The sequence below is a fragment of the Scleropages formosus genome, chromosome 20 (assembly GCF_900964775.1).
Source record: "Scleropages formosus chromosome 20, fSclFor1.1, whole genome shotgun sequence".
Lineage (NCBI taxonomy): Eukaryota > Metazoa > Chordata > Actinopteri > Osteoglossiformes > Osteoglossidae > Scleropages > Scleropages formosus.
The window spans coordinates 22,416,593-22,442,262 of NC_041825.1; the positions used below are offsets into that span (position 1 = coordinate 22,416,593).

General features: G+C 43.3%; 1 protein-coding gene across 1 annotated transcript; it reads right to left on the reverse strand.

The window, feature by feature from the left end:
• Positions 1–6,774: 6,774 nt before the first annotated feature.
• Positions 6,775–14,110, reverse strand: erp27 (endoplasmic reticulum protein 27). The gene is made up of 7 exons (XM_018761543.1): positions 14,050–14,110; positions 12,734–12,819; positions 11,944–12,081; positions 10,436–10,552; positions 10,011–10,136; positions 9,451–9,648; positions 6,775–6,837 (listed from the first exon to the last, which is right to left on the reverse strand). The coding sequence occupies exons 1-7, from the start codon at positions 14,108–14,110 to the stop codon at positions 6,775–6,777; spliced, it is 789 nt and encodes a 262-aa protein (XP_018617059.1).
• Positions 14,111–25,670: the final 11,560 nt, after the last annotated feature.

Sequence of the window (25,670 nt, forward strand, 5' to 3'; positions counted from 1 at the left end):
CGTGTTCCCTTCCCTCATGCAAACAGCCACAGGAAACCAGCAGGGAGGAAACATAGGTTGTGCGTGTCAATAACACGATCATTGTGTTTTTCTGTTGCTTTTGAAGCTTTCGGTATTTTGACTGATTGGCCAATAAACGTTTTAATCGCCAATTTTTCAATTACAGGATGTTGTGAACAGAAACATTAGAAAATAACGATACTGCATCAATGTTCTTTCTTAATAGGTTTACCCTTTATTATGATTTCTTTAGAAAATGAATCCATTATTTCAATAAGCAAATATTTTACATTTACTTATTTATCAGACGCTTTTCTCCAAAGCGACTTCCGGTGAACACTATGTAGTGTTATAGTATAGTGTTATTATTTTTTCAAGCTATGTTAATACTTGGGGAGGCAGAGCGACATAGCGACTAGTGCTGCCGCCTTACAGTGCCTTAGTGGTGTGAGCGAATGTGGGTTCGATCCATGTTCAGTCTGCGTGGGTTTCCTGCAGGTGCTCTGGTTTCCTCCCACAGTCCGAAGACACGTAGAGCAGAGATACTAAATTGCCCTTAGTATGTGTGGTTACCCTGTGATGGACTGGCATCCCATCCATGATGTACCCCCCCTTCAGCCACGAGGCCAGTGATGCCGGGATAAGCTCCAGTTCACCACGACCCTGCTTAGGACAAAGTGGTTATATATACATTTGTCTATTCATTTATATATATATAAAATGAATGCTAAAGAAAGGAGATAATTAAGCGACCACATTGTCCATTGAAACATGGATCAGTCTTGCATGCGTGATTAAACTTTTTTGTAACTGCTACCTTTATAGAATAACATTCTTGGAATTTTGCTTCTTTTTGTTCAAAGAATATTATTTACCTTGGGCAGGTATTAGTTCTGTCGCCCACACTCTTCCGCGTCATTTACTGTAAATGTTTATCTTCAAAGACAACATCTGGATCATATTCCGCAGAGGGGAATAATGTTCTGGCACTCGGGAAGACGGAAGAATAATCAAACTTTCCAAGTCAGATGCTTTTCATTAAAACATGACTGACTGCCAGGTCAGGAGAAAGCAAAGACAAGGAATGGTTGGACTTATGTAGCCAAAATGTGAAAAACAGCATGAAGAGAGAGAGAGACAAAAAATGGGTAAATAATTTGCTGGTCCATCAATATTTTCCTTCCGTTTCCTATCAATGGTCTCCACCAATTTTTATCTCTCTGCTGATGTTTTAAAACTCACGTTGCTTTTTGTTTGTCTGTTCTTGTTCAAATGATCTGAGAAGAATACATTTAAGAATACTGTATCACTTCACAGTAACATTCATTATATAGAGCTACTGCATTTATACGTGTCATTCATTTCCCTGAACCGCTGGTCCAGATCAGGGTCACGGCAGCCTGGAGCCTATCCTGGAAGCACAGCGTGCAAGGTTAAGTAGGGTACGTGCTGGACAAGACACCCATCTGTTGCAGAGTAGCCACTCACACACGCATAACCACACTACAGGCCATTTAGATGGCACAGTTCTCCTGAAACACAGGCATGGATGTGGGAGGAAACCAGAGCATCCAGAGGAAACTGACATGAACGCAAGCAGCACATGCAAACGTCACACAGATTGAGCAGAATTTAAACCTCTGCCCAGGTACTATGAGGATGCCACCATACCACTTTGTTGTTTCTCACCCCACTATTATTATTATTATTATTATTATTATTATTATTATTATTATTATTATTGTTAGTGCAGCTGGTTTGACTGGTGCCTGCTGTGTGGTGGGTCCAGGGTTCAAGTCCTGCTTGGGGTGTCTTGCTATGGACTGGCGTCCCGTCCGGGGTGTTTCCCCCTCCCCCTTCAGTCTTGCACCCTGTGTTTCCAGGATAGGCTCTGGCTTGCAGCGACCCTGCTTGGGACAAGCAGTCGTTGACATTGGTGGTGGTTATTATTATTATTATTATTAGTTGACTGGTGTGATCAACAAAAATCGAACAAGGTACAAAGAAGTTACGTAAATGACAAAAATGCGTAACCGGCTGCTCTTTGGTATAAAAAAACCCCTTTAAATGTGGGCGACGCAACAGTGGGGAACCTGTATCATGTAACAAAGTCCTCCAAAGAGAGTATGGTGGAGGAGTATAAAAAATATTATTTTTTGCAGAACTCAGACTTAGCCCTTTGCTTTGGTTATCTTAAGTTGCAGAATGGACCTTGCATCGAATCGCACAAGAGGAACTGTGTTCCGCACTTAATTTGAATTGGCAGATAGTTAAGTGAGGGGAAGCTGTGCCGGCCGTTTAAGATTAGAAACCTTATGAGCACATTTACAGCGAACAATTGCTTTTTTAAGTTAATCTCTCAAACCCTTTCCTTTTCCCTGTACCTGATAGCTGCTGCTATGCCGTAGAAACCTCTCCTGAGAACCATCAGAGAAGTTGCGTTTACCAAGTTCACCTCTCCAGTACATATGAACCCCTTGAATTCATGTTCCCTTTTCCAGAAGGGACTCACCTTTAGCTGACACTTTTCTCCAAATTTGTGGTTACCTACAATTATTTACCCATTTGCACAGCTGGGCAATTTCACGGTGCAATTTAGGGTAAGTACCTCGCTCAAGGGTATTACAGCTGAGATTAAGATTTGAACCTGCAATTCTGGGGTCTGAACACAGCAGCTCTAACTACTAGACTGGCAGCAGTTACCGTTAAGGGCTTTTCTCACGAGCGCAGCAACAACCTGCCGTGTGGGAAGTGATGCTGGACACAGATAGAACACATATTCCCTCTTACGGGCGCTTTATGACTATTCAGACATATCCTGATGTATAGGGAGTGTCGAAATGAGCATCATTTGCAAAGAAGACGAGATCTGAGCAATAAAAGAGCAAAGTCGCAGCCGACCGGAGCGTTCGACAGGCCTCTTTTGTGGAGGGTCAGCGGAAAACCACCGGTAGATAGAGGGATGAGTACAGCACGTGTGTGATCCGCCAAGAGTGTGAATAAACTGTACGTTGCTCTTCCGTGTGTCCGTTTTTTGTACGTAGCGCTTTTTCGTTTGGTGACTGTTCGTCAAGGCGGCACCCTGCTGCAGCAGGTAGCACTGGCGCCTCACAGCTCTTGGATTGCGGGTTTCGAGCTGGGTTCAAAACTGGCTCAGTTTGTGTGAAGTTTTCATGTTCTTACCCTGTTCATAAGGATTTTCCTCTGGGTGCTCTGGTTTCCTCTCACTGTCCAAACATATGTGTTTCAGGGGAAATGATGATTCTAAATTGTCCATAATGTGCGTGAGTGTGTGTGTGTGTGTGTGTGTGTGTGTGTGTGTGTGTGAGGGAAGGAGTGTGTGTGATTTCCCTGCGATAGACCAACCTTCTGTCCAGGGTGTACCCTACATTTCCCGGATAGACTCCAGACCACTGTGACCCTGCACTGGACAAGAGCTTATTGATAATGGATTGATTATGGACTGTCCTGCAGTACGTTTTGTATATGATTCATTTTATCCCTATCCTCACATAATTGTATCTTTCACCCCTGATCAGACCTTCTTCTGCTGTCTTCCAGAAACTTCCATCATATCTTATTTTAAGACACCCAAAATCAGAGCAGTCACTGTGATTATTTTCTTACAGTCTGTGTTTCCTTTCTTGGACAAAGCGGCTCCAACCTTCAGGATCCCAGCCCTATCTAACGTGTCCGTCAGCTTACTCAAACATAACTTTACCGAAGAGTCATTCTACTAGATCTGCAGCCAACAAAACGTATCAGTGTTGAACTGGCGGCTCTGAAGTCACTCAAAAAGATCATGTCGGTTTTAATAATTCTAGGACAGAGCTGAGCATGCTGACACTTAGTGGCAGGAGGCCAGATATAACACACACACACACATTTTCAGAACTGCTTGTCCCATACGGGGTCGCGGGGAACCGGAGCCTAACCCAACAACTCAGGGGGGAAGGCTGGAGAGGACACACCCAGGACAGGATGCCAGTCCATCGCAAGGCACCCCAAGTGGGACTTGAACCCCAGACCCACTGGAGAGCAGGACCCGGTCCAACCCACTGTGCCACTGCAGATATAACATCGGATTTCGGAACGGCAAAGCAGCCATTCAAATCGCGTTCCTGCTAGACCCAGTTTGTCCTTCCTGTCTTATATTGGGGTGCTGTGTGTGTGTGGGTTCGGAGCCCACTCCCATCTCGCAGCCGGCAGGGTACTAACGGGAGATGCGCAAAAACTCGGACGCACACGCGCACACATGCGCGTGCACGACGAGACCACCTTTGCCGTCAGCTGTTTGATAGAACCCTAGATCTCAGACGATGGAATTCTATGCTCGAGGCGGTTCGTGAACTTTCCGGCGATTGCGTAATCTCCAAATGCTCCAGGGAATATTCGACTGTAAAGATAATCACAGGCAGGAAACTTAACACCGGACTGTGTGTGTCTGCGTCTGTATCCTTGTGTGTGTGTGTGTGTGTGTGTGTGTGTGTTTACTTTTCAATACTCTATTACACAGGCCCGAGAGGAACACACCCATTGGACTATAATTGCATTCATGACTGACAAGGAATAAACAAGAAGCATATGTGCCTTATTATGCTCACCCATATGGGTCTGAATTCCACTCTGTGTGTGTATGTCCGTCTGTGTGTGTGTGCGCTAAGTATTTTAGTAAATGTTTGTTTGCAGGCTATAATGCGTTCAGCAGATCACTTTTCCTCTCTCCTTCCTCACTTCCCACTCTTCCCGTCCCTTATGCTATTTTCTCAGATAGGGATCCACGGAGCGAGGCGACGCCCACACTGCCGATTTCAAGGAATGCGTGTTAAATGCTCACATTAGAGAACTCTCCCTCCCTTGGGTCTTGGCGGTAATAAATCATCTGGAATCACGCAACAAAATTAAAGCGCAGTTCGTCCGACCGGGACGTGTTATAAACAATGGGGCCGTTGCATTTCCCCCGCCCTCATCGCAACGGACTGCTTCCGGCCCTCTGCCGCCACACGCTTACCGTCACTTGACTGAAGTCGTGCTTTCTGCAAGTTACGGGGATGTTTTCAGCAGGGGTTAAAGCATACAGTGCTTTTGTAGATGCGTAATGTTTGCTCAAAATTTTGTGTGTGTGTGTGGCTATATCTGTGTGAGTGCAGATAAGTGGAAGGGGTTATTCGGGGACAGAGACACTACGCTTTACTCGCCCTCCTCGCCTGCACCGCTTCGCTCAGGATTTACCGGTCATAAATAACCGGCTCTTAATGACCCTGCGCCACCTGCTTAAAATGGGTTCGAGGAGCTGGAGTCCTGTGTGAACGGCTGCACGTTCAAATCCAAAGAGGCTCAAGTGGCTTGGGATGGATACATAAGCTGTAATTCTTCATAATGCTTCACCGTAGGGTTAGGGTTAACCCTAACCCTAACCGCGAACCCTAACCCTGAAAGCAAGGGCTTAGCTAGGAATTCTGGGCCCCCTGAAAGAGTACTGCTTCACACCCAGCTACAAATACTACTAAGGTAGGACTTGAAGGAAATTGCTGTTATATAATTAAATAATTCACCTATAGGCCCCCTCTACAGGTACGGGCTTCTAGAATAATCTCCAGCATTGACCCCTCTAGCGATGGCGCCATATGAGAACAAGTTGCGTTAATTACGTTCAAAGCTCTGCGGTCTCTTTTAAGTTTAAATAAAACAAATACGCAATGAATGGGAAACCCAACATTACCGCTTATGCAGAACCCACTACCTCACTTTGCGAGGCCGCTTTTTCAGATGCCATCCCCGCATTTTATGAGATACATGCCCACAGCCACCCACCCACAGACACACACACACACATACACACAACGTTCTTTACATCTATAAATATATTCAGTCTCTGAACCCTTTCAAACTTTTGCAAGCCAGTTTTCCCTCCATGCAAAAGTTTGTTTCCTTGTGGCTAAGACTCCTACAAATCATCATCTTTGGCTTTGGCTTAGAAAGTCATCTCTCTTTTGAGGCCTTTCCATCCTCTCTTATTTTCATCGCATTATTTATTGCTGTTTTTTGTGCATCTAGAGAACAGCAGCCCTATTTTTTTTGCAATAATCTTTCTCTCCGTTTTTGACTTGTCAACAGTTATAATCTTCCATCATTATGCTCTCAAGACGCCCAAGACCTCAGTCCCCGTCAGTCAGCTGTGGTCAGTCAATCAAATCAGTGGGGCCATTAGCATCACACGCCAACGGCTCAGCAGTCACACACACACACACACACACACTTGTATCACAACAGAGCATGAAACATGTCTTGATTACACTGTGTAATCACAACACACTCTTAAACTCAAGTGCATAAAAACAATCTGGAGTTCCCAGTCGCCCACAAACACACACCGCGCTGCTTTTCATACACATTTATGTCAAGACTAACAAAACACGCACAATCTGCTTGAGGTTTAATTACAGTTCAGCATCTTCACAGCTCAGTTTTAGAGTCAGGTTTTGTGTCTTCGGCCTGTTTCTACAAAGTGAAGAAAAAAAAAAAGAGTTTTAGTATTTGAGATACGTTGCGCACTACGCACTCTGACAAGCACGCATAAAAATTCATTAATCTTCCGAGAATTTAAACATTATAGCCAAGATATTGTTTAGACATTTTGATTGATTATCAGTGTAAACTTTTAATAAAAACAGTTTACATGATAAAATATGTGTTTATGCTACCAGTTGAGTAACAATCAGAGGTTATTAATAAAAAAAAATCTGACTCTACTTCTACGCCAAGTTGGCAAAGCTAAACAGTGTAAACCTCGCAGCTGCTGGGCAGTGAGGTGGGGGCTGGTGGGGGCAATGAGGACTGGAAAAAATAGGGGTCATGGACAGAACGGAGGGGCAAGTGTTAAAGTGGCATATGGAACTGCTCCCAGAGAGAGAGCAAGCGAGATGGGAAGAGTTATTGCTTGTTAGTGTACACTAAACTGAGTGGAGAAGATTAGTCAGGAGTGAGTTGTCTGAGGACAGAGAGACGGCGAGAACAACGAAAAGGAGCACCTAGAAACGTTCAAGCTGTAAAAAGGCAGCCTGTGATTGGAGAACACAGCATTGCTGCTGTATAGAAAATGATCAGCACAACAGGGTGAGCCATAGCACACAATAGAATATAGAAAGGATGCAAAAGATTAATTAGTTCATGATATTTCTTAAAGCCTACTATTAAATTGTATTGGTTCAATTTCCCATAAAGCCTCTCCGTTTTTCTTAATTTAGTGTCCTAGCTTAGAAAAATTAATTATTGTGCCCTCTCTTACGATAGCATTGTCTGCACTCCTTTAGCTCACAGTACCCCTGCCTTTTCTGAGTCATTCAGAGTAAAACCTGAGGCATGCAGATATATATCCATAGTGAGTTATTTTGAAACAATATAGAGTACTCTGTGTAAAACATTGTTCTCATAAGTGCAAAAAATAAATAATGAAATATTGTTAAAAAATGCAGAAAATAAGAACATTTCAACTGCAGTTCTCAGTGCAGTTAATATGTCAATATTATATATATATATATATATATATATATATATATATATATATATACGTATATATTTTCTATCCAAAGTTTCTGTCCAGTTTTAAATCTAACTGAACATACTAGGAAACCTGGTAGTTTTATAGTAGGTTATTTAAAAAATTATTTAAACACACAAAGCAGGCAAAATAGTATCATTATGAATATTTTTGGTAACAAGCAGGGACATCTATCCTAATTCTTCTCATATCTAAATAGAACAATAAGCTCTAAAGGTCCCTCCAGTTAAGTGCTTAAGTGGATTTTACACGTGGATGAAGTGATATGGGCTCTGGCTAATGACTTGAAAAAAGTAAGTAAATGAGATGAGAGGGGAACAAGGTCATGGTGTTAAATAAGGTAGCTGAGAGAGTAAAAAGGGAAGCAGGAGGCATAACAGTTAAGGACACAGCTTGTACCTTGAAGCAATTCAGGCTCCAGTAAAGGTAAATACAGGCATTCCTCAATTTACAAACTCTCTTTCAGCAAAATTTAGGTATAACTCCTTCTTGATACCCAGTTTGGGGCATTATGGGAAATGTATGAAATAGGAATGTCTGTTGGCCGTTTTTGGTGTGCTATTTAATTGAATGATTGCGGAGACCGCAGAAGAATTAGTGGGAAAAGTGTAGCTGATGGCTTCTTGGGTCATGTATGCACTTTTCTGGCAACAGCTTTACAGTTTCAGAAAGTTGTTCACAATAAATGCAACATACTCAATGGATCCCTGGTCGGTTTATTGGTCATCCTGCAAACAACCGATGAATTAAGAAGTGTAAATTTTCCCAGAGCAGTAACTCTAACCTTGGAATTTTCAGCAGAAACAGAAAACTGCCCTGAGTTTTCCAAGCACAGCCCTAGATAGAAAGGTAAAGTACTGTAGTAGGTAAAACTGCTACTTCTGGCTCCAAAGTCTGCTGGTTCAAATCTTACCTATTTCTGTACTACCCTTCAGTAAGGTATTTTTTTGAATTACTCTCGTAAAATTACGCAGCTGTATAAATGGGTAGATAGTTGTAGGTATCTCAACTTTGTAAGTTGCTTTGGAGAAACGCATCAGCAAAATGAATAAGTACAATGCAGTATAGCTGTTTCCTGAGATGTTTTGGTGCTTTGGAGAAAAATGCTAAACAAATAAATGTAAATGCAGATGTAACTGTTTTATATGAAACCACAAGTTCATAGTTACAGTATATCTGTGTTTTGCTGAGTTCTATTTGAGAAAATTTGTATGGAGGTTTCAGATGGGCTAGGCATGTATGTATCACATCCCCGACCACACCCCAGCCAAACATACCAGGAAGGAATCGGGGGGGCAGGTATAAAGGAAATCACACCACTGCTTCCAGGTTGCAGAATATCAATGAGACAATTGTACCCCTTGCGTTCGCAACCTGAACATTCGCTCCTTCCGACTCCTCGCCCTGCGTTCCTGCCTCTTCGCCATAGCCCTGTTTCCTTGCCCCAGTTCCAGACACCTTCGGCTTCAACCACAGCGCTGCTCGTTTGACAACGACCTCGGATTTGCCCTAAAAACCACGTTTGCTCCTCGGTTATTGGACTCACAGCTGTCACCGGCCACTATTCCCGCCATCGCCCTTCGAAAGACAATGAACGACCCCGCACTTGGGTCTTACCCCCTGTCTCCTGGCTTTGTGGCTGTGGCAGCATTATTATTTTTCCCATATAAAATAATGGGAAGTAAGCTTTCAATATCCAAAATTTCCACACCGTTTTCAGGAAGAGATTATTTTTGTAAATCGAGGGATATACAAGGGTACTAAAGCAGGAAGTGGGACATGAACCTGGGTCATTGAGTGACCCCCAGTGTTGACACTGCAGCGTGTGTGAACTTTCTTGAGAGCTGGTGAGCCCATCATATGAATGCACCCCATCTCCAGGGCCTCACCTGCAGCTCGCCTTGCAAGAAGGAGTTGCAGAACTCCCGCACTCGCACTGTGGTGATCTTCCCTGGCGGCAGGAGCCAACTCCTGTCCAAGCCAACATCATAGATCCCCACCCGTGGGAGGTCATTGGGTTTCAGGTCAAAGTAGCCCAGGGCGCGTTCATTGGACTTCACAGCCCCATCCACCAGTACAAAAAGGAACTGTGAATGAGAGCTGGCATCAGGAGAGCTTGATGTTTGCACCTCGCAGTAACACAGGACCAAGCAGCATATTGACTCATAAATTCTATCCTCAGCTGGACTACAGCTCATTACTTTCCCCAAGCTGAACATAATTCATTCTTGTTCCAAATTCTTTTCATAATCTCAGAACTATGCAAGATCTAGCTCAGGTCAACCAAATCAATTATGTTCTTATTTTAACTGTCATACTTTAGAGTTCTTATTTATCTTGCTGAAATCACTTCCAACTGTGGTCAGATGCAATAAATACCATGAGGATGTTTGCAAAAGTCCCATTAGGGTTCAGTTTGACAGCTGCACTGTGCTCTCGCATCACCAACCTTGCCAGTAAATTCAGGAGCGAGAGCCCTCATCTTGTCTTTCAGCTCACTGAAGTTTTTGCTTCCTCTGTTGGCAAGCAGTAGGAGATGTGTTTTCACTTCAGAGTTAAACAGGCCCACTGCAGTCTAGGGGTCATGAGGGAAAAAAGTAGAAGAGACAGAGTGATGTTTTGGAGGAGAGGAAAAAGCCAATTTGTTCCTTCATGTCAAACAAAGAATCCAAAGGTGTTGGCTTTAGCTTTCAGACTTTTAGGGAAAAATTTTGATCGCCTGCTAAAAGTGTGTAGGGGGAGTCTGGAATCTTAACTGTCCATAGTGTAGGCACAACAGAGCAGGACTGTGGGTGCGAAGAGTGTCATCGACTGAGAGAGATGCATGTAAAAGTTCTGTATATTGCTCAGGACTCCGGTGTGCTGGTACCGTACCACAGCATTGTACTCTGTGATGTAGCGCAGTTCGTTGATGCTGAAAAAGCGCTTTAGACCATCACTGTCCAACTTCTTGACATCTGAAAGCTGCAGGTTCTCTTGGTGCAGGTCAGCCTGTAGTATATGGAGAGCAACAAAGACAGACACGGTGCTGCAGTGTTGATTGTGCACCATCATGCTTATTTATCTGTGCTAACTGCACTTTCTGGACACATTCTAACACCTAATGTGCTCATTGTGCGAATGTGTTGCTTTACTGAGGTATCTGTGCTAACTTTACACAACCTGTCAGATAGATCCCACCAGGTAGTTTGGCATGGTTCTCTGTCTTACTCTTAGCCTCTTTCAGCTGGTGTTCTGCAGGGCTTGGTTTTGGGTCCCTTACTTTTCTTCACCACTTTAGCTGGCCCTACCTTTGCCTCTCATAGGTTAGGGTTAGGGTTAGGGTTAGGATTAGGGTCCAGTCAAGGCTAAGTTAATAGTACCCTGCTCTTCTTCTCTTTTCTCCCAGGTGCTACAGATGTTTCCTCTCACATTGCTGCATGCCTATTGGAAATCTCTGCTTGGATGTCTGACCACCATTTATAACTCAATCTTTGCAAGACCAAGGTCTTTCATGTCCCCATAGGCTCATCCAGCTATTTGAACTCTCAGCTGAACATTTTCCTCATTTCATCTGCTTCATCAGTCAAGATCCTGAGAAGAACAATCAACTCAAGCTTCTGCTTCTCCTTAAGCACGGAAGCAGCATTTCCATGTACCTCACCTCCTCATCTCTCTCCGTTGATTTCTTGTGGCTGGCCATACCAAGTTCAGCACTCTGGTTACAGTTGACAAGACAGTCAAATAACCTTCACCATAAATCCTACAGGGCTTAATCATTCACTACACCCCAGCAAAACCTCTGTATTCCTCTACCTCTGACTGTTTAGGGGTCCCAAGCACAAGTGGTCTGAATTTAAAAGTCTGTTTTTTTTTGGCTTTGGCTTCGATGTGATAGAATGAGCTCCCTCTGTCCCTCAGAACGGCCGAATCCCTTAAAACATTCAAAAATTATCCTAAAAACCACGTCTTTCAGACCCATTGGTCTCTTAACGGCTCAGTAAACTTGCATGACACTAATACGTCCACCTTTGCATTTCCCATCCATTCTAAAAGCAGTTACTTATTCAACGCGACCCAGTCCAAGTAGTGGTATGGAACAAAGTAACTCTAGTGAATCATATGTCTTCATTTAAAGATATTTGTCTAGTGTGAAAATGCTCTTTTGTTTAGTCGTATGTCACTTTGAAGAAAAGCATTTGTTCAATGGATAAACGTAAATATAAAAGTACAACCTTACAGCCTATGTTAGAGTACATGAAAAGATGAATAGCCACCGCAGATTGTCTCTGGACAGGTAGACAGTGAGTAAATTTGAATTTTACACTCTTTTTCTGGAGATATATACATGGACCACGTATATACGTGGTCGACTGGTGACTTCCAACAGGAGCTGTAAATACCTTTCTGAAGATGGAGATGGTGTCAGATGAGATGTTGTAGATGGACCACACCTCTCTCTCACCACACAGTGCTACTGGGATGTCTTTCACGTCTGACACAGCCACAGCAAACTCCTTATAGCCAACACTGTCCTCGCTCTGCGAAAAACGTTCGGGAAACAAATAAAGTGCAACAAGGACAGACAGAGAGAAGACATTAACAGAGACATGCAGAGGCCAGCGATTTTGGACACAGTCTCAGACGTGTGATTTATTTACCCTGAAATTACACATTGTCCAGTGCAGTGTACCCTACAACCTCTTTTCTAAACCGTCCTCCATACTCTTTCTGTACCATTCGTCTTTTCTACAGCCTTTATGTTTACTGTGGTTTGGGAGACGTGAAGTCAGTGCCAATCCCACAATTCCTCAGCTGCGCCCTCATTTCCTGTCCGGCCAGGCCTCAGCCCCCACACGGGAAGTTTGGCCAAAGGGCTCAGTATTCTGGGATGCATGCCCACTCCCCCGTAACCACGGCGACAGACACTTCCTGCGCCAAATCTGCGGTTGTGAAGAACTTCAAGGGAGAGTAGGCAGCATTACAACGGCTGTGACTATAAACACTTGGGCTACCGAAAGTTTCCCTCTTGCTGGTTCCGGAGCTCGCCTGTCACTGAGTTATTTCAATCTGCGCCCGTCTCTCGGCAATTATGCCTGCGTAGCTATAAATTTTACACTGGCTTATGCTCGGCGCTGCGTTTCCACCCCATGCTATACCACCCCCGTCTGCTTCCACTGTATTGCGTCTGACCTCGAAGAACCCAATGATAACAACTTCTGATGAATCGATGAAAGCTTCAGCTGCACTGACATCACTGAGCCTGGTGATGGCGCTGTCTGTAGGGAGATGCATGAAATGGATGGTTAGGTGGTTGGGGGTTAGGGGTTCCAGGAGTTAAACACTGCACAGATCTCTTACTGCCTTCCATCCAGTGGTCCCAGCACAGACATCCACACAAATGAAAATACAAGAGGTCAGTGTTACTCATTTTGTGAACAGCAGAAAACCCAGCAGTGAATCGTACTTGTCGTGGAGGCTGAAAGATACTCTCACATGATGATCAGGCAGTGCAAATTACAAAGTGAATGTACAACGTGCAGAGGGAAAGGTTTACCTTACCTTTGTCTTTGGCAAAACCAGGAGCGCACAGTAAAGGAAGTAATACACTGAAGAACATTGTCATTTTACAATGAAAAAACAAAGGGCAGACAAGTGAAAAAAACTGAAGCGGTTATGAAATAAGCACTGTATCTTTCTTCTGAGAGATCAGCACATGTGCTGGAATATCTGTCCACTTGTGTTTCAGTCCCCCGGTCTGTCCACGTGTGCCACACGACCGCTTCTTGCAGCTCTCGTTGGCGGATGTGTGTGAATGCAGCAGGTGTTACTGTTAAGGCGGGGTCAGCAAACGGTGAACTACGTGTCACTAGAGGGTCCCTAGATGGTGCACGTCCATGCCTTGTGCATTTCAGCGTCAAACACATTGCCAGATGTACTTTGACAGTTGCACCTCACAAAAGCATCTAACCAGTCCCTTCCGCACATGAACAGACCCACTAGTTCCTTTGCTATATTAAAAGTGAGATGTCTGCAGATCCAAAACCAAAATGTCGATACACCTTGCTGTTGTTCCTCGCAGAAACAAATTAAATGGAATAAAGTTCTTCCACTGAGTGCTCCTTACAGTGAAGCCCGACGTATACATACTGAGACTTGCTGTGGATCTTGGAGAAACTAAAAATAGAAGGACACAGTACATAAATTGCTTGGAAGAAGGTATTAAGTCATCAACTAATTAATCGATTGATTCCTGATAAAACCTTGACATTATGAGTCATTTTAAGGAACACACACACAGTAGCCTGTACTGTATGTACATTAAATCCTTTATGCTGCAGACAGCCGCCCGTGTAAATGCTGTAAATGATTCAGAACTTGGAAAATGTCGGCTCAGTTTAGACTCATTGGTCGAGGTGTTCGGTTGTTCGCCGAGCTACGAAGACCACCAATATTCTCTACGATCCTCAGATTCATCGGTTTTTATATTTGACACGGATATGACTCACCATTCACAGCTGGCCACCAAGAGCCGAGGATGAGGTGCAAAGTTTGCCCTGATGGCGACATTCTCTGTGAGAACAGCTTGGTGCTTTTCCACCCACCACAAGAGGACACAATTTCTCTGACTAAAATCTTCACACTGTTCCTCGGTGAAGACAGACACTCGCAAAACCATCCTGGAAACATGAAACGAAATTTGTTCATGATGTTATCTTAAATAACCTGCAATAACCATAAAACAAAAAAAGGCATGAATTGTCATCAAATAAGCTTTAACATTTTCCCTCTTCACCTATCATTATACTCATATGTTACATATTTATGGCGCGTAGTGATTAGAGCAACTGCCTTTAGACCCAAAGGCCAGAGGTTCAAGTATCACCTCCAGCTGTAGTACCCTTGAGCAAGGTACTTACCCTAAATTGCTCCAGTAAAATTACTCAGCTGTATAAATGGGTAAATGATTGTAAGCAGGTTAACATGGGAAGGTACCTTGGAGAAAAGCATACATATAATACACACACACACACATTTTCAGAACCGCTTGTCCCAGAGGGGGTCACGGGGAACTGGAGCCTACCCAGTAACACAGGGCGTAAGGCCAGAGGGGGAAGGGGACACACCCAGGACGGGACGCCAGTCCGCCGCAAGGCACCCCAAGCGGGATTCGAACCCCAGACCTACTGGAGAGCAGGACTGTGGTCCAACCCACTGCGCCACCGCACCCCCCATACATATAATATTTACCTGTAATTACACACATGCACACTGTCCGAAACCACTTGTCCCATGCAGGGTCACGGCAAGCCGGAGCTTAACCCAGCAACACAGGGCATAAGGCTGGACGGGGGAGGGACACACCCAGGACAGGACGCCAGTCCATCACAAGGCACTCCAAGGGCGACTCGAACCCCAGACCCACCAGAGAGCAGGACCCGGTCAAACCCACTGGGCCACCACGTCCCCTGCCTACAGTCATATTTAAATAAATATTTCAATCCAATTAACTCTGCAAAATGTGTCCTGAATTATTTCTAAATCGATAATATAATAAGTGTGTTGCTGTCACTACACACACACACACACATACAGACACAATGTCTACAACCGCTTGTCCCGGAGCGGGGTCTCGGCAAACCGGAGCCTAACCTGGCAACACAGGGCGCAAGGCTGTAGGGGGAGTGGACGCACCCCAGACGGGCTTGCTGTCATTAGTAAACCACTAATAAACTTGTTCTTTCTCCAGAAGGCTCAAAGTTTCTATACATGGGTAGTTTTTCACGCGTCAGTATATTTGCTAATAATTATATGAATAATAAAGATTCAGAGAAGGAATTTTTAATTGGTGCACGAGTGACACCTGAAATATGAGGCGAGGTAATGTTTGATGTATATTAATATTTCGCGAGAGCATTTAGGAGCTAAGGCTCCGTTCCACCGTAGCTCCGGAGGACAGATTTGTGCACTGCTGCGATACACACATTGTGTAATCGACGGCCCTGCTGTGTTTATTGCTAATTGCTCATGTTTTATTGCCAATGGCAATAACCCAAATTGTTGAAAGTGTTGTAAACAGCCAGGAAAGCAAATAAAAAGTGTACTGAAAGTACAAATGGCAGGTGAATGCTTTTTCGGAAAAAATTTCAGTTACAGTGTGGTCCAGTGACATTCCGTTTACTTGTTTATGTTTCTGCTGTTTCTGCCTCTTCTGTTTCTCATCTGTCGCTGTTGGGAAACGGAACAATCTGATGAGCAGCGAGACGACGCTCGCCCCCTGGTAAAAATGTCTGTACATTTTGTTTGTTTACCAAGGTCTCAGAGCTCTACTGCAGAACGGATGAAAGGAACGTCGTATATCATGTCACTGGATCGAGTCCTTTGCTTTGCCTGATTTCTCTCGAACGTCTGCTTTCTTCCTCCCGTTGGAATTACCGTCTTCTGGCTGGTTTTCTCGCTATGAAAGTTCAGCAGTTCATGGACTTTGGGGTTGCGTTCGCTTAATCGGAAACATTTTGTGGCTCTTTTGTGGGAAGGAATGTGCTGTTTTATTTGTTGTTGTAACGGTTTGAAATAAACCTGAAGCACATTTTTCTCTCACTTTGTGCCCTAAGTCAATAAGTGGCTCCTCCTCCTCCAAGTGTTTCTTTGTTTTCATTCCTTTGCTGTTTGATTTTCTTCACCTTCTACTTGTGGTTCTTTACATTTACATTTACATTTACATTTATTCATTTAGCAGACGCTTTTGTCCAAAGCGACGTACATCTCAGCAAAAGTACAATTTATGCATTACATTAAGAGAAGGAGACATAGCTGCAGACATGAAAGTCTCAAGCAAACCTAATTTGTTCCCTACCACTTGCTGCACCGAGGTTCATCGTTCAAGTAGGTGCATAAGACACAGGATAGAGAAATCCCAATACCCTCCCACCAATCTTTTTTAAAAATATTATAAGATACACAAATGAGCAATACAATACCAGAGCAATGGCTGAATAAAGGTTGTATCTGGGGATGCTTCTGGAGTTACGATGGGTGAACAGTTACACCGTAAATGAGCTGGAGAGATCTTGGGCGAAGTGGATCTGGAAAAGGTGGGTTTTCAGACCCTTCTTGAAAATAAACAGAGTTTTCGCAGTTCTGAGTAACAGGAGAAGGTCATTCCACCACAACGGACCTAGAACCGGGAACCTCCGAGCTTTACCTTTCATGCGTGGGACTACCAAGCGGGCAGAAGTAGACAAGCAAAGCAGTCTGGTTGGGGTGTAGTGGTTGATCAAGTCTTGTAAATACCTGGGAGCAGTTCTATTGATGCATTTGTAGACAATAACCAGGGTCTTGAATTTGATTTGGGCAGCTATAGGAAGCCAGTGCAGAGAGATGAGTAGAGGAGATACATGGGAGTGCTTTGGCAAATCAAACACAACTCGTGCAGCAGCATTTTGTAGAGGTTTGATGGCATTAGCAGGAAGGCCACACAGAAGAGTGTTGCAGTAGTCCAGACAGGAAGTCACCATGGCCTGGACAAGTAGTTTGGAGGAGTCAGTAGTGAGGTAGGGACGGATCCTACGAATATTATGTAGGATGTATCTGCAGGACTGGGTTGTGGCTTCAATATGTTGAGAGAAGGATAGACTTGAGTCAATGTCACTCCCAGACTCTTAGCCGAGAAGGTAGGCAAAATGAATGAGTTGTCCAGTTGCTCACCAAGGCAGTGACGTTAATGGCCAGCCATGAGTAAAAGTGAAACGGACTGCTGATATGAATCCTTAGAGCCTTTAACCACTAATGTTATAGGTCTATTAAATCTGAATGCATTTCTTTTTTCTCCAGTTGAGCATTGAGGTTACGGCTGTAGCAAAGAGAAGCAGGAGTGGCGGTGCAGTGCGAAGGCTGCTATACCGCCGTATCTGTTGCCCACCGTTCCATCATGGAGAGCTTCTGCCGGGGCGCCAACACCCCAGATGGGCTCCACAGATTGGTCATAAGTGTAAGACCGCAGCTGTCAGTGGGATCACTACAAGCTGTCACTTTCCAGCTGGGAGGAGGGAGGTTTGGGGTTAAATGAGAACAACAGATGACACCACCATCTCACGAGGGGTTTCTCCCCCAGAGTTCATCTCTTTGGCTCTAAGTTTCTGCACTTCTCTGCCGAGAAACAGACTGGGTGTGTTCCGCTGATGGATGGATGAGTGACCCAGTGTAAGTACTGTATCTAGCAGTGTAAGTCACCGCAGTGAATAAGGTGTGTGGGCTGATAACGCTACATAGAGTTCATTGGAAGTCGCTGTTAAATAAATAAATGTAAATGTAAATCTGAATGATGTGTTTGTGATCTGCATCAAGATCACTTGGAGACAGTGTAATGATCATTTTTTTCCACTGAGTAATTTTAAACAAGAAGTATAAATATGCAATAAATGAGAAAGAATTTCATTTATAAAAGACAAGTTTTGCCTTGCTGATTTTGAGCATTTCGTAAAAGTTCACTGGCATGTGAGGACACATTTACGATATCCTTCTGAGATCAAGCCATACATTTTTGTCCACTCCAGTGGACATGTTTTCAAGTGTATCCTGATCCCTAATGCACCTTATAACAGACATTCTATGCTTCCAAATAATACCACGTGTCTAGGTGTGTAGCTCGGGAAATTCTAAAAATATATTCCAATACCTTTTTTTTTGCCGTATCTGCTGTTTGTAGCAAGTTTTTGATGAATCAGACTTTTGAGCAGAAACCTAACAGTCAGTATCCAGTCTAGCCAGACAGACTGGTATTGACACACCCCCTTCCACATGGGTATAAATCACAGACTGTGTGTACCAAGCCAACCACCACCCCCCCACCCCAGCTGACTCTTTCGTTTAATCCGTTTAGCCTCCTTAAAGCCACTGAAGAGCCACAAGGCCCCTAGACTTCTGCTGTTTCTGTCGCTTCTCTTCATTTAACCTCAGCTGCTCTCAACCATATTTAAGAAAAACCTGTTTACCATAATTAGACCTTCTCTTTTTCCCACCCAGGTCCCACCAAATGGTGCCATGATTTAGATCAATGTCATTGTGTGGGGGTTTCATTTTACTTCTCTTCTTCATGGCCCCACACTTGGCATTTCAACATTAAAGTCAAGGAATTACAGGTTTAGGGTCTAAATGAAGTCCTAAAGCGCACATGTTATAAACAGCTCTCTCTCTACCTCTTATTTTCCAAAATGGAAAAAATACTTTACTAGCCTGGACAAAAATGTGGAAAAATCACAGCATCTAATTTAGAGAAGACAGACCAAATTATAAATTACAAAGAAATAAATGTTTTTTTTTTTTTTTCTCCCAAACTGACCACAATAAGAAGACATACGAAAACAAAACAACTTATTTTTGGTGCTCATTTTTCTTAAGCAAGCAAACGCTTTTCATGTTAATTAAATACTTCATTTTTACAAGTAATAAAGTAATAATACTTTGGCTGTAGATCTAAAAACGATATTCCTTCCAAAATACCCCCAAAATATTGAGTCTTCATGCTTTGGTTTCCAGATTGACAGCTGAGCTACACCCACAAGAAACATTTGGTCCCAGAGATGATAATAAAAAATTGTAAAGTACAATAAATGTTTAAATTTGAACTTTTATTTTACACTTCACTTAAGTTAAATAGACTCATAATAATGATACAATGATGATACAATAATACAATGATGAGAGACGTAGAAAAAAGAAAGTGAAATCTGTGACAGATGGTGCAAAAAAAGTACTGGGCTGTTCAGCAAAAACGTGAGCCAGTGCACAGAGGTTCCTGGGAACAGTTGATCAGCTACTTTTCACATCCCCTGGAAGGAATTCTGGGACACTCCTCCTTACACAACAGCTCCCAGCTCATTGATGTCTGAGGGCATTTGTTTCTCCACAGCTTCCTCAAGATCCAACCACAAAATCTCGCTGAGGTCGAGATCTGGACTTTGATTTGGCCGTTCCAGCATACTAGTTTTGTTTTCTCCATCTGATTCGGCTATAAATTTGATGATGTGTTTTGTGTCATTGCCCTGTTGAATAACACACTTTTGGTTGGTTTTGGTTCTTCTGCCGTTGAAGAGATGGTCTCACATTTTCCTCTGGAAAACACCAGTTTAGCGAAGAACTCATGATGAACTTGAGCTCAATGGTTGTGAGGCTTCCAGGTCTTGTTGCTGTAAAGCCGGTCCAAGTTGTCACATATCATTTTGTGTTAAATCTGAATATCTCCACTTTGGTCACTTCTGTCCAGAGGACATTGTTCCAGAAGCCTGATGGTTCATTAAGGTTCTCATTAAGGTTCTGTCCACCAATGCTGTATTTATTGTGATATTTTGCAGGGTTATCCTGACAGCACGCTGACCTTTCTCCATTTATACACTGTGGAATGGTGGACTCCACCTTGTTTGCAGATCGATTTATAACCGATGCCAGACAGACAAGCAGCAATGATTCTATCTCAGATACTGCCACAGACACATTTTCATCTACTCATGACCAAACTGTCTATTGTCATGCCTTGGTGGGGAGTAGATGAAGGTTGGATATGTCTTCAAATGTGAACCATTGAATCAAGAAGGAGATTACTGTCTCTTGTAGTCAGATCACGGGTGGGGGGGGGGGGGGGGGGGTGTACAGTATGGAACACTACTGACAGCTTCTTCAAACATGAAACATGTAGGTGAAAAAAGCCCACTTAACTTCATCCATTGCCAATCTGACGCAGCCAAATCGTTTCTACAAACCCCTTTTCCTCATTCATAAACACCGCAACACTGTTTCTGTTCATATCGGTAATCAAAGTAAGAAACTGCTCATGAAAACATTTTAAAAGAAGATCAATATTAACATCCACATAGCTTATCTAGTGACACCGCAAATGAGTACATTGAAAATACATCCTAAATTCTCCATTAAAAGTTAACAGACTATTTTCATGGTAAATTTCTCGGATCTTAGGGGCAGAACTCGGGGTTCGAGGGAACATTGGTTATTGATGATATGAAGTTGGAACAAGTTCAGAATGAGATAACAGTGGTGAAAAAAAGCAGATTATGTCACAACTCTGAGTGTCAAGGTAGTCGGTACAAACAGATAGAGTCAGGGTTTAAAATAGAGGCCAATCTGAGCTTGGGATAAAGACTTTGAGATTATACAATGGCTGGTGTGGTGCTGGTGCTAAAGCTGTCACTATTTTCTTACAATAAACACTTGTTATGCAATGCTCGACAGACAGCATGTGTTAGCAGCAACTCTGCAATTTTCCTTAATTGGATAAGCTTGTTTCCTTTAAACTGTTCCGTTCATATGTGTTTCGGCGATACTTTGTAGGACGTTGCACGACAATCCACGGCCTTGGCGAATGAAATGAACATGACGCTTTGCCGCAGTGATTCAGCTCCCGCTATGGCTCTTGGTTTGCGATGGATCTCTTCTAATAACGTTATTGGTATAAACCTAGAAAAGAAAATCAGGGAATAAGAAATATGTGAAGTAATTAATTAAACCGGAACAACTGGATTAAAGGCCACAAGCATCACAGAGAGAGTATGGAGCTGTGTATATCTAAAATATCAGCCCTTCCCATCTCTCAGTCCCATCCATGCGATGCTTTGAGCCCGAGGAACTCTGTGCCCGGGGCTCTGCTGCCACTGCTGCCGAAGATTCACACTTGAACGGTGTCATTGTGCTGAGAGTTGCCGCAAGTGTAGGGAATATAGCGTCTACATTCAAGAAGCGTGGAGCGTATGGTGGGCGGTGACACAGGCGAGAAGGCCGGCTAATCCCCTCAGCGGAGTATGTTTGGGGCAGAGGAATAAGCAGGGTTACGTAACAAAATAATGTAAACTTGTAATTTTGCCAGAAAAACAGGTTCCATCTCATAAACACAGGCCTATCGCCACATAGCAGTGCATGTGAAAAGCGGAAGTGTAAATCGCTAAACGCAACCTCGTAGACTTTTCTCATCCCCCAACCCAGAAATGTTCCGATTTCGCTCGTACAGACGGCCCCTCCGAGCTTCGCCTTCATCGCTTTGCTCGCTTGGAGCGTGGCCCCGGTTTAGAGCGTCCGAACTGGACGGTGTGAGCGGGTGTGGATGTGCGCCCCTGGAACTTGTAAATGAACGCAGCTTGTTTTTATTTGTTGCACGTGATGAAAAAAAATACACGCCATGTGAACACTGCAAATGAAACACATTTATTAAAACTGGCATAACTTTGCTGAAGTTTGCTTGGCCCATATTTGACCCTGCTCATGAAATATGATGAAGACGGTGAACATCAGAGGCATTAGGAGGTGTGCCTCACGTTAATAATTGATTACCTGTATATGACTCCTCTGAGTACAATCCTGTGCTAATAATTATTTACTTCCAGCCAGTTCTTACGTAACTTGTATGAGTCATTCAATTGCAAACCTCACACACATCGTCTGAAACTGCTTGTCCCATGCAAGGTTGGAGGGAGCCAGAGCCTAACCCAGGACATAAGGCTGGAGGGGGAGGGGACACACCCAGGACAGGACACCAGTCCATCACAAGACACCCCCAGCAGGACTCAAACCCCAGACCCATTGGAGAGCAAGACCTGGTCCAATCCACTGTGCCGCTACACCCTACTATTGCAAACCTCAATAAATAATAAATTTATTGGGCAACAGGTGCCTAACAGCACTTCTTTATTATGCCACTGACCGGATAGTGAATTGCTTGTCAACTGTAGGCTACATGTTGCTCCAGTGTTCAATCTCTCATTGCATATTATATTACTGTCACTTCAGGTACTTAGCACAAGCTTTCTGGAGCACTCATAAGTTTTATAAATGTTAATGCAGCTCTGGTAATCAGTGTCTGCGGTGAATTGATTGTAGCACATAGTACCCGACATTTCCGATTGGGCATCTGGGTCCCGATTGAACGGGGTTGTTCGGTGCAACAATCTATCGAAGTGTCCTGTATACACCGTGGGAACGTGGTGAGAGCTGTCTCGTACCCTTCCACACACAAGCAGGACCATGCTTACGGAGAGCTCTGCTTCCATCATGGCTGTCATCTCCATATACTATAAGAATTTGAATATTCTTATTATTCTGATTACAGTATAAATACACATTTCTGCATTTCCTCATTCGTTTTTTACCGTAGCGGGACTTAACATATGGGGTAACATTTTAGCTTGTTTCTGTTTAGCTGGATATTCATAAAAGAAAAACTAGCCTGCTTATGCAGTTTTAAAGCTGCACTTTATTTGAGAGTTAAATCTACAACCTTCTGCTCACATACTGAGTTCATTAAACAGCAAACAGCAGATTCATTTTCTTTTTCCCTTTTTTTACCAGTTAACTCTATTGTATTGTAAAACAATAACAGACCAGGCAATTTGTTTATTATTTGTTTGTTTAGTCATTGTGCATTAGGCATGTTGTATTATATGATCACGTACAGAGATATTTACATGAAAATATATTTTATGTACTATAGTGTAGAAATGGAATGGCTTGGCTTATTACTGAAAACACAAGCACTACTCAAAAAACACAAAGGTGTATAAATATAAATCAATTCCGGGGCATGTTACAAAGATTAACTATTGGACTGAAAAAAAATAAATGTATTTATTTTTATATTTATATTGTACTTCTATTTTTAAGCAACTGACAAAAGATAACTATTTTTTTGGAGTGCACTTATTTACTCTTTATTATATCATGATGATTTACTCTTGATTTTTCCTTTCCTACTCATTTCATTAACTGTATATTATTTTTTCAGTGTCTTTTATTTTAATTCCATTGTATTTTTACTTTAATGCCCTCCCTTATCCTCGGTGCCTTCTCTCATCCTTTATCTGCTGTGGAAATCGGTGGAACATTCCAGGCTCCTCTGTGGACGGTCTGGTTTACGGTTTGCGGTGGTATAGAAGGGACAGCAGGCCTGCGGTCAGGTGGCTGCCTGCAATGGGGTAACGTGTGAGGAGATTGTGAAAAACTCTGATAGACTATTTTAAAGCTTATTTGTGCTTCAGGAAGAACCTGGAATTGCTTGAGAAAAATCAGTCTGGCAAATTTCTTTGTAGTGACCTCACTGAATAAAACCATGCTTTGCATTATATAATTGCCTTTTATATCTGGAAGCAAACATTCCCCAAATGTGTTAGATTAATTTTGGGACTCGACCTCACATAGACAGGGCTTTCATGAACGTTCCCAGGTTAGCTCTGTCCTCACACACACACACACACACCAATTAACCATGGTTTCTCCGAACACTTGCAGGCTCACTCACCCTTAAGTCTGCCCTTAAAATACACCTTCTTGTGTGGCGTTTGATCCTTAATCGCGACGGCTGTGGGACAGGGAGGGAGGGCTTGGGAGGTGAAAACACAGGTGATGCTGAACCTTCTGGGATAAGGGTGGGGCCCAGCAGAGTTCGTTGGGGGTCATTAGGAACAGGGGTATATAGGGACGAGACAGAGAGACGGCAGAAAGACAACAGACGAACAACAGGGACAGAGAGAAGGAGTCACACATTCATCTTGCTGCTTTACCTCGTCTCTGAAAAGAGACATTGCTGAGAAGTCAGCAGCGCAGTGGAAACAAGGTAAGACTGTAGGACCACCATCGCTGCCCTCACTGCTCAACTTACTATTTGTCTGTTTTAAGGGCTTTGTTCTTTAATATTAACTTGTTGCTTAACTGATGTATTTCTCCCAAGTTTATTCCAAGCTATTTGACACCTTTGTACACTTTGGTATTTTAGTGGAGTAATTCAGAATAAGGACTTGATCAAGGGTACTAGAGCAATAACATGTAGTAAGCCTTGAACCAGCAACCTGCAGGGTATAAGTCAAAGTCCTTAACTACCTTGCTACCTCCTGCCCATTATCCAATGCATCTTAACTTCATCATGTTATTAGTTGTGGTAGCATGAAAAAGGTTTCCTTTCATGGGTGACGGCTGTTTTGTGCCTGTGCAATTTCCACCACAATGCCACTATTATTATGGCTATGAGAGTTATTAGTGCAGTGAACAGACAGGGATGCGACATTGGAAGAAGTGGTGCAATGTAGGTGTAAATCACAGCCATGTGGGATCAAGGAATAACAGTCTGCATACAAACTGAAAACTAAACAAGGGTGACAAAATCTTAATTAGCATAATGTAACAAAATGTTTATAAAGTAGCGCATCACAACGGCCCAAGTGCACTGCATGCCTTTCACACAGTACAGCAGAGGCAATGTCTTAAATTAAAGCATTGCTTAAATGGCCAAAAATTTTGCTAAATTAATTAAATTTATTCAAGGATACAACAGCACAGTCCATTTGGGGATTTCAATCAGTGTCCTTTAAGTCACCAGTCTTGGTCCAGCACCACTGTTTCCATTCATCTGAACGGACGATGATGGAGAGGAGACAATCGGAAGAGCGGGGAGAGAGACGGGGAGTGACAGTGTCTCTCTTCCTGCTCTTTCTGTTGGGAGAGGATCAACCGAGAGAAGAGAGAATGCATCAGTCGATTGGTTTCTTAGTTTCCTCCCAAACCACAGGGTTGGTCAAACAGGTGGCCAGTGGTGAAAGGCAGACCACTATACCAGAGGATTACACCGGATTACTCAAGCTGTCCTTTGGTCTATTTGTGTCACCATGTTTGTACTCTTACAGAACCTATAGATAGGCTTGAGGTTAAGGGTTACTCCTGAGGTTTCAACAGGTTACTTAGTGTAATAGGATGTTACACGGAATTAGAGGTAACTTCCATCCATTCTCCTAATTTCAGGTAGTAATCTACGAGGATTAGCAGAGTGTTGAAGAGGTGAGGTGTTGAGGAGATTGACAGAGAGATGGTGTTAGAGAAGTAAAGACATTCAGTGGTGGATGTGGTTTGGAAGAGGGGTGTACAGTAAGAAGAAGAGGGAAAGATTTGGGGAAGAAACGGAAAGAAGGACGAGAGACAGGGATGGAAGTTCATGTGGAAAGACCCACAGATATTTGGTCCTTTGTCAAAATCAGAAATTTTTCCTGCATCGCTCCAAAGCAGCACCCTCCTGCAGTGGTTTGTGGCTGGAGATGCAGTATTGTGCTCACCCTTTCCTGCAGCCCAACAGTGAAGCACCAAG